This window comes from Bufo bufo, chromosome 6, assembly GCF_905171765.1.
Source record: "Bufo bufo chromosome 6, aBufBuf1.1, whole genome shotgun sequence".
Taxonomy (NCBI): domain Eukaryota; kingdom Metazoa; phylum Chordata; class Amphibia; order Anura; family Bufonidae; genus Bufo; species Bufo bufo.
Genome location: NC_053394.1, coordinates 355,970,449 through 355,985,465, shown reverse-complemented (window position 1 = coordinate 355,985,465; position 15,017 = coordinate 355,970,449). Strand labels below are relative to the sequence as shown.

General features: G+C 48.8%; 1 protein-coding gene across 1 annotated transcript in view; it reads left to right on the top strand.

Moving 5' to 3' along the window:
- Positions 1-15,017, top strand: part of QRICH2 (glutamine rich 2) — a 67,513-nt gene that overhangs the window by 49,858 nt on the left and 2,638 nt on the right. The window contains exons 12-15 of the mRNA XM_040438497.1: positions 1,019-1,084; positions 1,170-1,271; positions 12,904-13,060; positions 14,032-14,221. Of these exons, the coding sequence (XP_040294431.1) occupies positions 1,019-1,084; positions 1,170-1,271; positions 12,904-13,060; positions 14,032-14,221 (515 nt within the window). The remainder of the gene's footprint in view (positions 1-1,018; positions 1,085-1,169; positions 1,272-12,903; positions 13,061-14,031; positions 14,222-15,017) is intronic.

Sequence of the window (15,017 nt, the reverse complement as noted above, 5' to 3'; positions counted from 1 at the left end):
CTTCAGTGGTCCCGTTCTGGAGTATTTTTAATGCCGGATCCGGCACTAATACATTTCAATGTAAATTAATGCCGGATCCGGCATTCCAGCAACTGATCCGGAATTTTGTTTAATACCACGCCATTCTTTTCAGTTTGTATTTATCCGGAATTTTGGACAAAGATAATACCGCAGCATTCTGCTGTATTTCCTCCCTCCAAAACGCTGTTCAGTTACTGAACTGAAGACATCCTGATTGCTCTCCATTCAGAATGCATGAGGATAAAACTGATCAGTTATTTTCCGGTATTGAGCCCCTAGGACGGAACTCAGTGCAGGAAAAGAAAAACGTTAGTGTGAAAGTACCCTTACAACCTCCTATTTCTGTGTCGGAAATGCATATCCGATTTTAATCCGTTTGAATAAACTTATTGGGTGACATTTGATTGAGCAGGACAGAAGAGTGACATGAAGCTGCCAGCAGAGGGCAGCGGCGCATTGTGTCTGGATTACAGAGCAGAGATTTATTTACTAAAACTTTTGGTTGCAGTTTTTTCCCTTGAAGTTTTATTTCTTTTATGTATTTTTTTAACGGTCTGAGCGGTTTTTCCTGTGCTTATTAAAATGAAACCCCAGTGATCACTTTAGACATCATAAGGGTGCATTCACACATGCCGTATCATCTTTTTGCTCTGCAGCAAAACCATACGTTTCACCTCCTGTGACTTGCCGCAGTTGTGCAGTGTGGTTTGTGGCTGCACGGGGGACACTTCTATTCCCGTGCTGTGCAGGACATGATGGCTGCTGGTTAGGTTTCAGACAGGTTTTTGCAGTATGGGATCTCGTAAAGGGTGGAGACCAGTAGGGAAGTGAATGTTTGACGTTTTCTTTAACATAAAAAGCCCAGAATTCCAGTGGAAAGTCCACTCTGTGTGACATGGCGTACAGGTGACATTACCCATTACCGTGCTCTGGTATAACATTGGAGGTGGTATCTGAGTGTTACAGAAGAATGATCTGCTTCTATCTTTACATCCAGGCAGCTGCTAAGAAGATTTCAATGCCTGTCCTGTGACCGCACGGTGGACATGCTGGTGCCCGGCTCGTAAGTCTCCATTTTTTTTTTCTGTATTTTATACAGTCAGTATAGATCGTTGTTCATGCGTCTTCTTTTTTTTTTTGTTCCTTAGAGAAATATTAACCATCCCAAATTTTCCTGGGCTACCAGCTCATCGTTCCAACCGGCCATACACTGTCTTTGAACTCGACCAAATCCGTCAGCAGAGCCGCAGGTGGGCGCAAAATGGCTCACTTTAGGATGTATAATGTATTCTGATTGTCCATCGCCTCCTTTGCTGGCTCAATTCCATCGCATTATACACTGCTCGTTTCTAGGGGTCACAACCACCCTGCAATCCAGCAGCGGCGGCCATGCTTGCACGCTATAGGATAAAGTGCTGGCCTCTACAGTGGCTGGGACCATAGAAGTGTGCATAGGCTGGTGGTTTTTCCTATAGTGTTCAAGCACGACCACCGCTGCTGGATTGCAGTGTGGTCGTAACCCCAGGATATAAGCCGTGTATAATGTGATGGAAAAATGAATCCTGCCAGCAAAAGAGGCAATATGGACAATGACAATACATTAGTAAGTGCCTTCTATTAACTTATTCTACATGGTAAATGTCATAAATGGAAGTGAGACAACCCCTTTTTAGGGAACAGAATAAAATTGTAACCTAATTTATTTAGAAGCAGATCTGTCAACTTAAAGAGGACCCGTCCCCTCTCCTGACAGGTCTGGTTTAGTAACTACTTGCATTCCCCATGTAATAACAATTCTGGAGCATCTATTATGACTTTATGTTGTGTCATTCCTTTATTTCTACTAGAAGTTATGAATGAAATGCCAGCAGCTTGCAGTAAAGGTACAGATGGGTGTTACCAGTTGGGGGTGTGTCCCTGCACAGTCTGACACCAGCAGCACTGATTGGACAGTCAGACACATCCGCTACTGGTAAAACCCAGCAGTACCCTTACTGCAGACTGCTGCCAATGTATTTGTAAACTTCCAGCAGGAATAATACATAAAAAGTATAAATTAGAGAGGGCTCACCTACTAGTCAAGGATGGAATGGGTGCTCCTACAAAAGGATTCACCCAATCCTCTAAAATTTTGAACAAGAAATATACAGTAGTAGGGCACACCAACACCTGGGCTACACATGGAGAGTTTTGGTATAACGATATATTTATTAGGACATAGTGGAGAAGGAGTCGTAGTATACTCTGAAACGCGTATGGTAAATCCCATGAAATAAGGCACAGAACCAGAAGATTTAAAGCGCTTAAAGAAAAGGAACCAAAAGGAAAAGAAAAGGGATCGGTGAGAATCTATCTTTCTCGCCCAATTTCCTTGAGGGACACAGAAGACCTTGGGTATAGCTCATCTCCCTAGGAGGCGTGACACTAAGTGAAGACTGTTAAGCCCCTCCTCCACAGCTATACCCTCAGCCTGGAGAGAGAGACTGCCAGTTTTTGCTTAGTGTCCAAGGAGGCAAGACACTCCCTGCTCTGCAGGGCTGGTTTCTCCTTGTTTCAATTTTAGATTTTTACTTTGTTTTATTTTCTTTTTGTTCCAGATCATCAGGGATAACAGAGACGCACTAGTCCTCTCTGTTCTCCCGGGGTTGAGCTGCGCCAGTGCCGGTCACCCGCACTGCTGCCTCCCCCACAGAAGGCAAGGTGGACCAGGGCAGCCCAGCTCCCCTGCATCCCGCCAGCGCAAGGGCCGCCCGCACGCCAAGTCCCTCCCCCGGCGTCCTGCCACTACGGTGCCAGTAGCTGAAGGGGCGACCCTGCTGGAACGGACCGAGGGTGAAGACGGCTATGGTGAGAGATTGGCTTCTCCAGCCCTACGTCCCCCCCCCCCCCCCCCCCCCCCCCCTCGGTCTCCTGCGTGCCTGACCCTATACTGGGCCTATGGACCCTTCTGTCCCTGCTAGACCTAGGCTGGCCCTGGGCTGCCGCAGGGCGACATCTGCTCCCTCTCTCCTGGCCTCCAGGACATTGGCACCCTTGTTCCTACAAGAGGAATGCCTAGGGAGCTGCGGAGGTCCGCACCTAGCTGCCCCTGACGGAGGGGTCATGCAGGCGTCCCACCCTCACAGACCCGGTCTCAGGGTCCCCCTCCCTCTTACCGGCCACTACTTCAGGGCCAGAGGGCCCGCGCCTTGCTGCCACTGACCCTCCCTGCTCTCACGGGCACCGGTCCAGGGGAAAGGTGGTTGTAGCTGCCGGCAGGGGTGAAATCATATGGAGCGCTGTTCTAGGCCAGGGGCCCGCTCCAGGGGTAAAATGGCTGCCGGGTGCAGGGTCCTGACTTCCGGACACCTGGGTGGGCACCGCGGCCTGCAAAGGAGCGCTTCAACAGCCCCGGCCGACCGTCGGAACCTTCCGGTCGGCCGGGCGCCGAAGTCTTGTGTTCCACTTCAAGACGATCCCGCTCTATCCGGGTCCCCGGCTCGCGGGGTGGGCACCCGCGGCCGGTATGTGCCGCTCCGTAGGCCCGGCTGGTACTTTAAGTACTTGCGGCCCCGGTCAGCCGGGCGCCGCTAAAAATTTAGGCCCCGGCTCTTCCGGCCCGCGGGGTGGGCACCCGCGGCCGGTATGTGCCGCTCCGTAGGCCCGGCCGCTACTTTAAATACTGTGCGGCCCCGGTTCGCCGGGCGCCGCTAAAAATTTAGGCCCCAGCTTCACGGCCTACTAGGCCGCAAAAATTCAGGCCTCTGTTGGAGGGGGCTGGAACTTCTCCAGGCGCGAATTTTTCCCGCCTGGAGGTTCCCCCGCCCACAGAGGATGGGCCTGTATGGGTGGATCTGTGCCCTGTAGGTGGCATCTGCCTCAGTGAGGCTGTGTGTTAAATATTTTTTTTTTTTTTATTATATATATGACTTGTGGGCTGCGCAGGACGCTGCAGCCTCATCTCAGAGTGCTGCCTGTATACATGCCCCCCTTCCATAGGCGGCATGGTGTCGCGCTCCCCGGCTGCGGCGCTGCCAGGTTCTTTTTTCCCCTTCTGGGGTTTTTTTTGCCCTCTCCGCGCTACGGCGCTGGTCAAGGTGCATGCCTTCTCTGTAGGCAACATTCGTCACCCTCTCCAGTTATGGTGCCTGCCATGTGCAGGACCCCCCTCCTGGGCGGGATACTGCACTCTCCCTAACTGCGGGTTGGCCTTGTGCATGATCCCCCTTTCTTTGGCGGCCTACTGCAGTGCACGACCCCCTTACATAGGTGGAACACGGCACTCTCACTGGATTCGCTGCTGGCCATGTGCGTGCCCCCCTTCCATAGGCGGAACGCTACACTCTCACTGGATTCGTTGCCGATCATGTGCATGACCCCCTTTTTTAGGCGGAATACTGCACTTTCACCGGATACGGTGCTGGCCATGTGCACGACCCCCTTCCTTAGGCGGAACTCTGCACTCTCACTGGATTAGCTGCCGGCCATGTGCGTGCCCCCCTTCCATAGGCGGAACGCTACACTCTCACTGGATTCGTTGCCGATCATGTGCGTGACCCCCCTTTTTTAGGCGGAATACTGCACTTTCACCGGATACGGTGCTGGCCATGTGCACGACCCCCTTCCTTAGGCGGAACGCTGCACTCTCTCTGGATTCGCTGCCTGCCATAGGCATGACTCCCTTCTGTGGACGGCATTCGGCACTCTCACTGGATTCACTGCCAGCCATGTGCATGACCACCTTCCATAGGCGATATGATGTACTCTCATTGGATTCACTACCGGCCTTGGGCATGCCTCCTTCCCGGGTGGCGGCATACATACACTCCCTCGGTCGGTGGTTGTTCTCTCGCCTGTAAATTGTTGGCCATGTGCATGACCCCTATACATGCACTCTCTCTGGATCCACCGTCGGCCACATCATGACCCCCCTTCCGTGGGCGGTGTACGCACTCTCACTGGATTCGCTGCCGGCCATGGGCATGCCTCCTTCAGGTGGCATACACACATTCTCACCGACTGCTCGCATTCTCCCTGAATGCGATGCTGGCCTTGTGCATGATCCCCCCCCCCCCCCCCCCCCTTCCTTTTCTGGGCGGCATACTACGCTCATCAGATACGTTGCTGGCCTTGAGCATGGCCTCTAACATGGGCGGAACGCTTGCGCTCCCCTTGGATACGGTGCTGGCCTTGTGCGTGAACACCCCTCATTCCATGGGTGGAATTTTGCACGCTCACAAGATTCAAGGCTGTCCTTGTATGTGCTGTACTGGACTTGCACATGTTCCCCTTCATTGGCGGAGTAGTTACACTCTCACGAAATTTCGGTGTTGGGTGAATTGTTGCACACTCACTTAATGCTAGGATAGCCCTATGCATGTCCCCCTTTCCCTAGGTGGACCTCCTGCGTTTCCGCTGGATACTGTGTGGCCATGTGCATGGCGCCTTTCTGGGCGAAGTATGGTATGCCCTACTTCTCTGACGTAGGTACGGCCTTGGGCATCTCCCCCTTTTTGGGGCAGGCCTTTGCATTCTTGCCCACTGCAGTTTGCCAGGTACATTTCCTCCCTTTCGGGGCGGTCAGTTTGCGTTCCATCGCATTCCATATTAGTCTTGTGCATAACTCCTTTCAGTTTGCACTCCCGTAGATACTGTGGCACTCTGTGGCTGGCCCTCTTCGCGGTGTTATATTTTTGCAGTGAGCGGACGTTCTTGTGCGTTGTTTGGGCCGTGTATGCCTTCTCGTCCTGTAGGTAGGTTGGCCTTCTCACTGCTTACGGGGCTACTCGTACGTAGCCTCCTTCCTCCTGCGACATTCCTTTTCTCTTGGGATACGATGATTGCCGCAAGCCTTGCACTATTCTCTAAGGAGATCATTCTGGTGCAGTGTGGTATGATTCTTTCCGGATTGGCGCCCTCGGTGCTTCAGTCTGATCTGCTACCAGGTTCGGGCCGCTCTTCTTGGGAAGGTCACCCAACTTCTCTTGGGTGCTCGCTTATACAGGTCCGGGGGACCTCCACCTTGGGTTCTTCAGGGTATTCGCCTTCTGCGTGGCGGTGAACCGGGCGTCTCTGTGTAGCGGTGTTCTGCTTTTGAGCTGTCCTATGGCCTCTCTGTTGCCCACTCCCCCTTTTTTGGTTGGAGGGTGTTATACCGGCCTCTGTCTCGCCTGCCTTTTCTCGCCGGCTCTGTTTGACTCCCACTCGGTACAGATCATTCCGATGTGGCGTCTGTTCCGGCCACGCTTCAGAGGCTGTTCCTTCACTGCCCTTCCCTCTGGGGAGAGCATGTTTGTTCATTTGGATGGTTATGGTGTTCCTTTTCAGTCTCCCTTGTCCACACTGGCTGTACTAGCTGTGTGCCTAGTTACCGGGTCTACCGCTTTCTGTCCTCCCGCTGGGTGCAGATTGCGTTTTTTCCATTCTAGGCAATGTTTCGGCTTTGGATTCATCTTCTCGGTAACTTGGGAGGACTACCATTTGGTCAGGATTGTCTTTTGTTCTCCCACACCGGAACTGTAGTCTGTCTTCCTGTGGTGGCTACATTGGCTTCGGCTTTAGCCTGTCTTGTCCTGGCGGTTGCTGGGCGGACCCTTCGGTTCCTGTCCGTTTGTCCTTCTGCTTCCCCACTCTGGGGGGATACGGGACAACCTTGCTCGGGGGCCGACGGGACCAGTTCTACCGACTGTTCTACCTGTGTTACTGGTCCGCGCCTGATCATTGGGTTTTCACCCGCTTGCCCAGGCGACTCTAGTGGGCTCGCTAGTGTTCGCTTCTAGCCGAGTTTTCGTCCAGGATCTGTGGTAGGACTTAGGGCTTTACCTGGGGTTCTGTGGGAGCTGGGCGTTCCCCCACTCTGCCTTTCTCCATGATTCTGTCTTTCTCCAGTCCGGCCTGGACCTGGGGCTGGGACTCTGTTGCTTGAAGTATCAAGTGTCATTCCTGTCCTTCCTCTTTCAGCGTTTCCCGTCCCTCTGGGCCTGTCAGGAACTTCTTCCATGGAGCGGCTCTTGGGTTCCTTTGTACTGCCCTCCGGTACCGTCCTGGGAACTACATACTGGGCTCTTGGCGCTCCAATTTTTCCTTGGAGCCGTTACAGAAGTTCTCTCTACTCCTTCTGTCCTGTACGGTTGGGTTTCTGTAGCCATCGTGTCTCTGACGGGTGCCTGAGTGGCGGCCCTTCTTGTTCCGAGCCTTCTGTCTTCCCCCCAGGACAGGACTGTTCTTCATTCCGTCTCTTCCTTCCTTCTGAAGGTGGTATTTGTCCTTCATTTCATTGAGGCAGTCGTCCTCCCCTTCCCCCCCCCCCCCCCCCCCCCCGGGAACGGACACTTCACCGATTTGGACGTTGTTTGGGCCTTGCAGTTTTTACTTGGAGATCTCTGACTCTTGTCGACGTTCGGTCTCTTATGTTTCCAGGAGGTCCGAACAAAGGGTTGACTGCCTCCAGGGTGGCTTTCTTCCGCTTTCTCAGAGTGGCTCTTGTTGTGGTTGCCGCACCAAGGGCAGGGTCCTGCTTTTGGTGTCACCATTCATTTGGCCAGGGCCGTCGGTTTTTTCCTGGGCCGGAGGCTTTAGGCTTCGGCCATCCATTTGTGCAAGGCGGTCACTGGTCTTCCTTGCACACCTTACCGAGTTCTACAGGGTGCATACTCGGGCTTCGGCGTATGCTGCCTTGGGCCGCCTGGTCTGCAGGCGGCGGGTTTTTTTGATGCCTTCGGGTGCTTCGCCTTGGTGCTGTGGTCCCTCCCCCTTTGGACTGCTTTTGAACGTCCCAAGGTCTTCTGTATCCCCCAAGGAAATTGGGCGAGAAAACGAGATTTTTGTATAACTTACCAGTAAAATCTCTTTCTCGCTCTTTCCTTGGGGGACACAGCACCCACCCATTCTTTGTTCTTCTCTGACTGTTTCCGAGTTTGTTTTACCCTTAGGGTAGTTGGCTTGTTGGTTCCAATTTTTTGGACTTTGCCTTTTCTCACTACTTGGACACGCAACTGGCAGTCTCTCTCTCCAGGCTGAGGGTATAGCTGTGGAGGAGGGGCTTAACAGTCTTCACTTAGTGTCACGCCTCCTAGGGAGATGAGCTATACCCAAGGTCTTCTGTGTCCCCCAAGGAAAGAGCGAGAAAGAGATTTTACTGGTAAGTTATACAAAAATCTCGTTTTTTAAAGGAAAGCTGGATATCTGTCGGCTGTCTATGAGATACGCACTTGGTAATTATACAGCCTGCGTGATACAACCAAATAGCGCAGCAAAAGGATACCGCTAAAGCGACCTCTAGGACAGCACAGATTTATACACCACCGAGGATCCCGGATTCAGTATTCACACAACACCCGGTGGAAATTCCTATTACACCGCAACCTATAAAGATTATTAGCACTCGTGGGACGCCACCAGTGTTACAACTAAACCAGCAAAATACTTCAGCCGCAAACAGTGAGTATACCAACTGCGGTTTATCTTTACAAATAGGCAGCGTTTTTTCCACTATAGCGACTTTGCAATACTAACTTACTGCGCTGAGTATGTGAAACACCTTACCAGCCATAAACTATAATTCCAAGTACTAGTTTGGAAATTTGTTTGGAGAGACTATATTCATGCAATAGACTCTGACACATTGGTCAAATATAGAGAATTTTTATTATTTTTTATTTTTTCGTTTAAATATATTGTATTTATGTATTTTAGCTATGTATTTTAACATGTCGGAATAGATAGCTTTATATGTCCTAATAAATATATCGTTATACCAAAACTCTCCATGTGTAGCCCAGGTGTTGGTGTGCCCTACTACTGTATATTTCAGGAATAATACATGAATGGCACAACATAGCCATAAGAATAGATGCTCCAGCATTGTTATTACATGGGGATGCATGTAGATACCAAAAACTGACAGGTCAGGAGAGGTGACGGCTCCTCTTTAACACACTGCTGTATGGAAGGGCAGCGTATGACAGCCAAAGAGGCAGAAGTACGGTAATTGTGTGCCATTTGGAGAATAGAATGGATTCGTAGTCATGTGTCCCTGCAGTGACTGTCCGGATGCTGGGTATATGTCTCCCTGAGGGGCTGGCAGAGAGCTCTCCTCATGAAGTAATCTCGTTCATGACTAGGAATCCAGTGTATTCTTTAACGGAAAAAATGTGGCGCATCTCACTCCAGCGGTGCAGCCAGTCTTGGTGAGTCGGCCCCACAGTCTCTGGAGGTGGCAACAGGCTTACTTTGTCTTTGGACGTCGCAACCTTCTTTCCTGGAGTCTCCCTCTATGTGGCAGCAATAAAGATGGCTGATGCTGCTGCTTTACAGGCCACGGGAAACTCTCCTCGTGGCTCACGGATGCACAGCCTGCGCCATCACTATTTGCACATACAGCCTGGTAAGCCACTGTCTACACGCTTATTACTTGCCGCACGCTGGCCGGTCTGCTTCAGGGTGTGAGGGCTAGGAAGGGCAAGCCAGCTTTCACTGATCCAAGTGACCCGTCTACTACAACTCCTATCATTATTCATGCGGGTTTACATGCTACATACATGCAGTGCTCTTCGATTGCACTGGCATATCTCTGTCTCACAGGCTACCTGTGGTGTGTCTACTGATAGTATACCTTGTGTATATGCCCACCATGCACAGGGCGTTCCACCCACAGTAGTGCATACATTAGCCAATACCTCAGAGCGTCTCATGGTGGCTTAAAGGGGTTGTCCCATGAAAAATATTCTGCAGTTTTAAAACCAGCACCTGGATCGGAATACTTTTGTAACTTCATGTCATAAAAAATTACTCAGTTATTCAATTGAATAACTCATAATTTTTAATTGAATAACTCGGTTATTCAATAAAGTATGTATCTGTATAGCGCCACCTGCTGTTTGTTTCATTTCTTATTTCTCTGCCCACCTTACTGAGGTGGACACACATGCTCAGTTCCACCCCTCAGCTGCCTCCTGAGCTGTGATGGGGAGAGAGCTGCAGCAGAAAGGACACGTCCCCTGAGCCGTGGTAGAGAGAGAGTCGCAGCAAAAAGGAAACATCCTCTGAGCCGTGACAATAGGGAGAGAGGCTCAACAGAAATAACACACCCTCTGAGCTGTGGTAGTGGAAAAGCTGCAACAGAAAGGAGTTGCCCCCTGAGCGGTGGTATGGAGATAGCTGCAGCAGAAAGGACACACCCCCTGAGCTTCCAGCTTGAAATAAATCTAGCAGCACAATCAATGGGGAGATCTCTGGATCCATGTAAGGTACAGAGCTGTTTTTGCTTTCTTAGAAAGAGGTTGTCATGTACTATATGATGTCTGATTTTAATTTTTTACATTATTCATGGGATAACCCCTTATAATGCACAGTACAGCTCAGCAATATGGTGTTACATGTGACTCCATACCATGAGGTAACCTAACACATTGCTGGTGTACAGTATTCTCAGCAAACCGTATACACAACAGTTCACCTTGGGTGGTACTGCCACCGTAACAGGGTCACCAGTAACCCACAGCAATGGAGCATTGTGTAACATGTATTTTCCATATGGGGGGACTGTTCTCAGCATGTCATACTGAGCAGTTGTGAAGTCGTATAGTCACTGGGCTAATAAGCTGACTTTCTATGTATACAGGGAGTGCAGAATTATTAGGCAAATGAGTATTTTGACCACATCATCCTCTTTATGCATGTTGTCTTACTCCAAGCTGTATAGGCTCGAAAGCCTACTACCAATTAAGCATATTAGGTGATGTGCATCTCTGTAATGAGAAGGGGTGTGGTCTAATGACATCAACACCCTATATTAGGTGTGCATAATTATTAGGCAACTTCCTTTCCTTTGGCAAAATGGGTCAAAAGAAGGACTTGACAGGCTCAGAAAAGTCAAAAATAGTGAGATATCTTGCAGAGGGATGCAGCACTCTTAAAATTGCAAAGCTTCTGAAGCGTGATCATCGAACAATCAAGCGTTTCATTCAAAATAGTCAACAGGGTCGCAAGAAGCGTGTGGAAAAACCAAGGCGCAAAATAACTGCCCATGAACTGAGAAAAGTCAAGCGTGCAGCTGCCAAGATGCCACTTGCCACCAGTTTGGCCATATTTCAGAGCTGCAACATCACTGGAGTGCCCAAAAGCACAAGGTGTGCAATACTCAGAGACATGGCCAAGGTAAGAAAGGCTGAAAGACGACCACCACTGAACAAGACACACAAGCTGAAACGTCAAGACTGGGCCAAGAAATATCTCAAGACTGATTTTTCTAAGGTTTTATGGACTGATGAAATGAGAGTGAGTCTTGATGGCCAGATGGATGGGCCCGTGGCTGGATTGGTAAAGGGCAGAGAGCTCCAGTCCGACTCAGACGCAAGCAAGGTGGAGGTGGAGTACTGGTTTGGGCTGGTATCATCAAAGATGAGCTTATGGGGCCTTTTCGGGTTGAGGATGGAGTCAAGCTCAACTCCCAGTCCTACTGCCAGTTTCTGGAAGACACCTTCTTCAAGCAGTGGTACAGGAAGAAGTCTGCATCCTTCAAGAAAAACATGATTTTCATGCAGGACAATGCTCCATCACACGCGTCCAAGTACTCCACAGCGTGGCTGGCAAGAAAGGGTATAAAAGAAGAAAATCTAATGACATGGCCTCCTTGTTCACCTGATCTGAACCCCATTGAGAACCTGTGGTCCATCATCAAATGTGAGATTTACAAGGAGGGAAAACAGTACACCTCTCTGAACAGTGTCTGGGAGGCTGTGGTTGCTGCTGCACGCAATGTTGATGGTGAACAGATCAAAACACTGACAGAATCCATGGATGGCAGGCTTTTGAGTGTCCTTGCAAAGAAAGGTGGCTATATTGGTCACTGATTTGTTTTTGTTTTGTTTTTGAATGTCAGAAATGTATATTTGTGAATGTTGAAATGTTATATTGGTTTCACTGGTAAAAAAAATAATTGAAATGGGTATATATTTGTTTTTTGTTAAGTTGCCTAATAATTATGCACAGTAATGGTCACCTGCACACACAGATATCCCCCTAAAATAGCTAAAACTAAAAACAAACTAAAAACTACTTCCAAAAATATTCAGCTTTGATATTAATGAGTTTTTTGGGTTCATTGAGAACATGGTTGTTGTTCAATAATAAAATTAATCCTCAAAAATACAACTTGCCTAATAATTCTGCACTCCCTGTATTGCTGTTCTCTGCGGCCAGGCCCAGCACAGTAGATGGGAGAGTAACGCAGACTGGTTGAGCAGGAATTGCTCCTCCGACAGCAGCAATGAATCTACTGATAATGTCCGTGACATCGGTAGGAGGAGCACGTCTTCTCAAGTATGGACGCCGACCAACAGGCCAAGCCTGATGACCTATAAGGGAAGGCAGAGGAAATCATCGGCTAGTACAGACTCCTGGCCGTATGCTATGGATTCAAGTGAGACCAGAGCTGGCCATACACTTCAGATGTAAAGTATACTGGCCGAACCTGCCATCCAACATGTATGGTGGCCTCCCTAATCTAGCCACCGATGGCTGATGTCGGGAGACATAAGGATAGGGGACGCTGGATTTAAAAAGTAGACACCACACATCTTATGGCCAGAAGGTCGCCCAGCCGACTATTATTTCTCCGGATCCTCCATACACAGGTGCACTGGGCTATGTGGGGGAGATTTATCAAAACCGGTGTAAAGGAAAATTGGCTTAGTTGCCCCTAGCAACCAAAAAGCTCCCACCTTTTTCATTTTTTGGAGCTTGTTTGGAAAATTAAATGATCAATCTGATTGGTTTGTATGGGTGACTAAGCCAGTTTTGATTTGCACCAGTCTTGATAAATCCCCGTCTACACGAACCACAGAACTTGGCTGATTCTATGTCTGTCTTTCTTTCTTTCTTTCTTTCTTTCTTTCTTTTCAGTGATCGCTTACCGCAAACTATTGATTTTGGATTTACGTCCAGCTCCCGCAACTGTGGAGGAAGTCACACATTGACCTTCCCACAAAGACGTTACACTAGGCTGCAGGCTGGCACTCCAAGTGCTGCACAGAAGGAGGATACTGTGGGCGGTTTGAAAGTAAGTAGGATAAAGCTGAAAGATGTGTAATGCAGGGGAGACAAAGGAGACAGCAGCAAAGGAATGTTCAGTAAACCGTTCAGATTTTTAATAAACCTTTGTACTCTTATCCTCTAAAGAATATTACAATGAAATCATAGGGATGCTGCAGTATAGGGGTAGCGTACAATGTACACAGCTCAGCTGTTTTAACTTCAATTCGACAATTTGAGAATAAATAGGCTTAAGCAGGCTAAGTGAATAAATATATTTACTAAATGTGATTAAAAACAGACAAATCGCATACATAGTAGTAAAAGTAAATGACAATCACTGGTCTGAAAAATAATGGGGAGGGGGGACTCCTGTTGCCATGCCGTAGCACATGTCCAACACCCCGTGGTGATACAAGAGAGGGATAGTGACCTTGCAACATCCCAGCTGGATGATGTTCTCTGCCGGTTACTTGTCTTTGTGCAAAGAAGTTTATACTTTTCTGCCCGTCCTCCTGAGGATTTCCAGTATGCAGCACTCATGTCTAAGATAATCACTCAGGAATGCAGCCTTCTCAGCACAATGAGTGGTTTGTATATGTTATCTAACTATCGCTAACTCACTACATTACAAGGAATATAATTTCAAAGAATATAGAAGGTGATAAAATAATTAAAGGGGACAGAACCAATTGGTACCCTTACAACACGGCATTCTCCAGCGCAGTCTCCCATAGAAATGGATGGAGCAGTGACACGGATTTCCAACCAGCTGCTCCGTCCATTTCAGGGGGGCTCAACAGGGTAAGAGGCCCCTGTTCTTGTGATCGGTGCGCGTCCTAGCTGTAGGACCCCCACCAATCTGATAGTTATCCCGTATCCTGTTACTCGGGGATAATGTTTTATAACCGGAATACCCCTTTAAGTCTACAATGTTCCTAGTAACCTCTCACAAGTGTCCTATTTTCACATATTAATTCTCCATTTTTTCCGTTACAGGATGTGGTTTTTATGTTAGGCCAGGATGGGAACATCTATCGTGGCAGGAGGGACTACCAATTGCCAGCCATAAGGAATAAAGATGGCAAGAGAGTAACAGTTGCTCATCAGAAAATTTGTGACTGTAACTTAAAGGGAGAAGAGAATTTGAATGGCTGTTCTTCAGTCATGGCTTCTGATATTCATTATGGTAAGAGGATTTTTCACAAAGAGAAGTCACCCTAAAGGGGCCCCTAGATGTAATAGTTATTGATAAGGATCGGTATATGCGTATTGCTAAAAGGACCTGCCATTGGCATCATGACTGCCACCATGGTTGTATGGAAAAAGCAGGGAGGACAAAGCGATCACTGCTGGGCACAAAGGTCAGACAGGATAGGGGATAATTAACTGATCAGTGGGGGTCTGACGGCTGGGACTCACACTGATCAAAAGAATGAGGTTCACGAGTCCCCAGAGGGAATAAGGCAGTGGTCACACATGCTCACTGATGCTCCATTCAACTCTTTGGGACTACCAAGGAGAAGCAGAGTACAGGCTAGTCAGTCTCCGACATAGAGTTTAAAAGGGTTTTACGAGATTTTAATACTGATGACCTATCAACAAAATAGGTCATCAGTAGCTGTGCCCCCTTAAAATACTTATCCCCTCATTGTGCCCTTCTCACAGTAGTAATGCCTTATCTGTGCCTCCTTTACAATTGTAATGCCCTCTTTGTGCCTCCCTCACAGTAGTTATGCCCTATTTGTGCCCCTTCACAGTAGTTATACCCTTACTGTGCCCCCATAACAGTAATAATGCCCATTGTGCCCCCTTCACAGTAATAATGCCCGTTCAGTGCGCTGTAAGTTTTGCCCACCCACTTCACATAGTAATGCCATCTGTGCCCCTTCATAGTAGTAATGCCTATTGTGCCCCTTCATAATAGTAATGCCTTCTGTGCCCCTTCATAATAGTAATGCCCATTGTGCACCCTTCATAGTAGT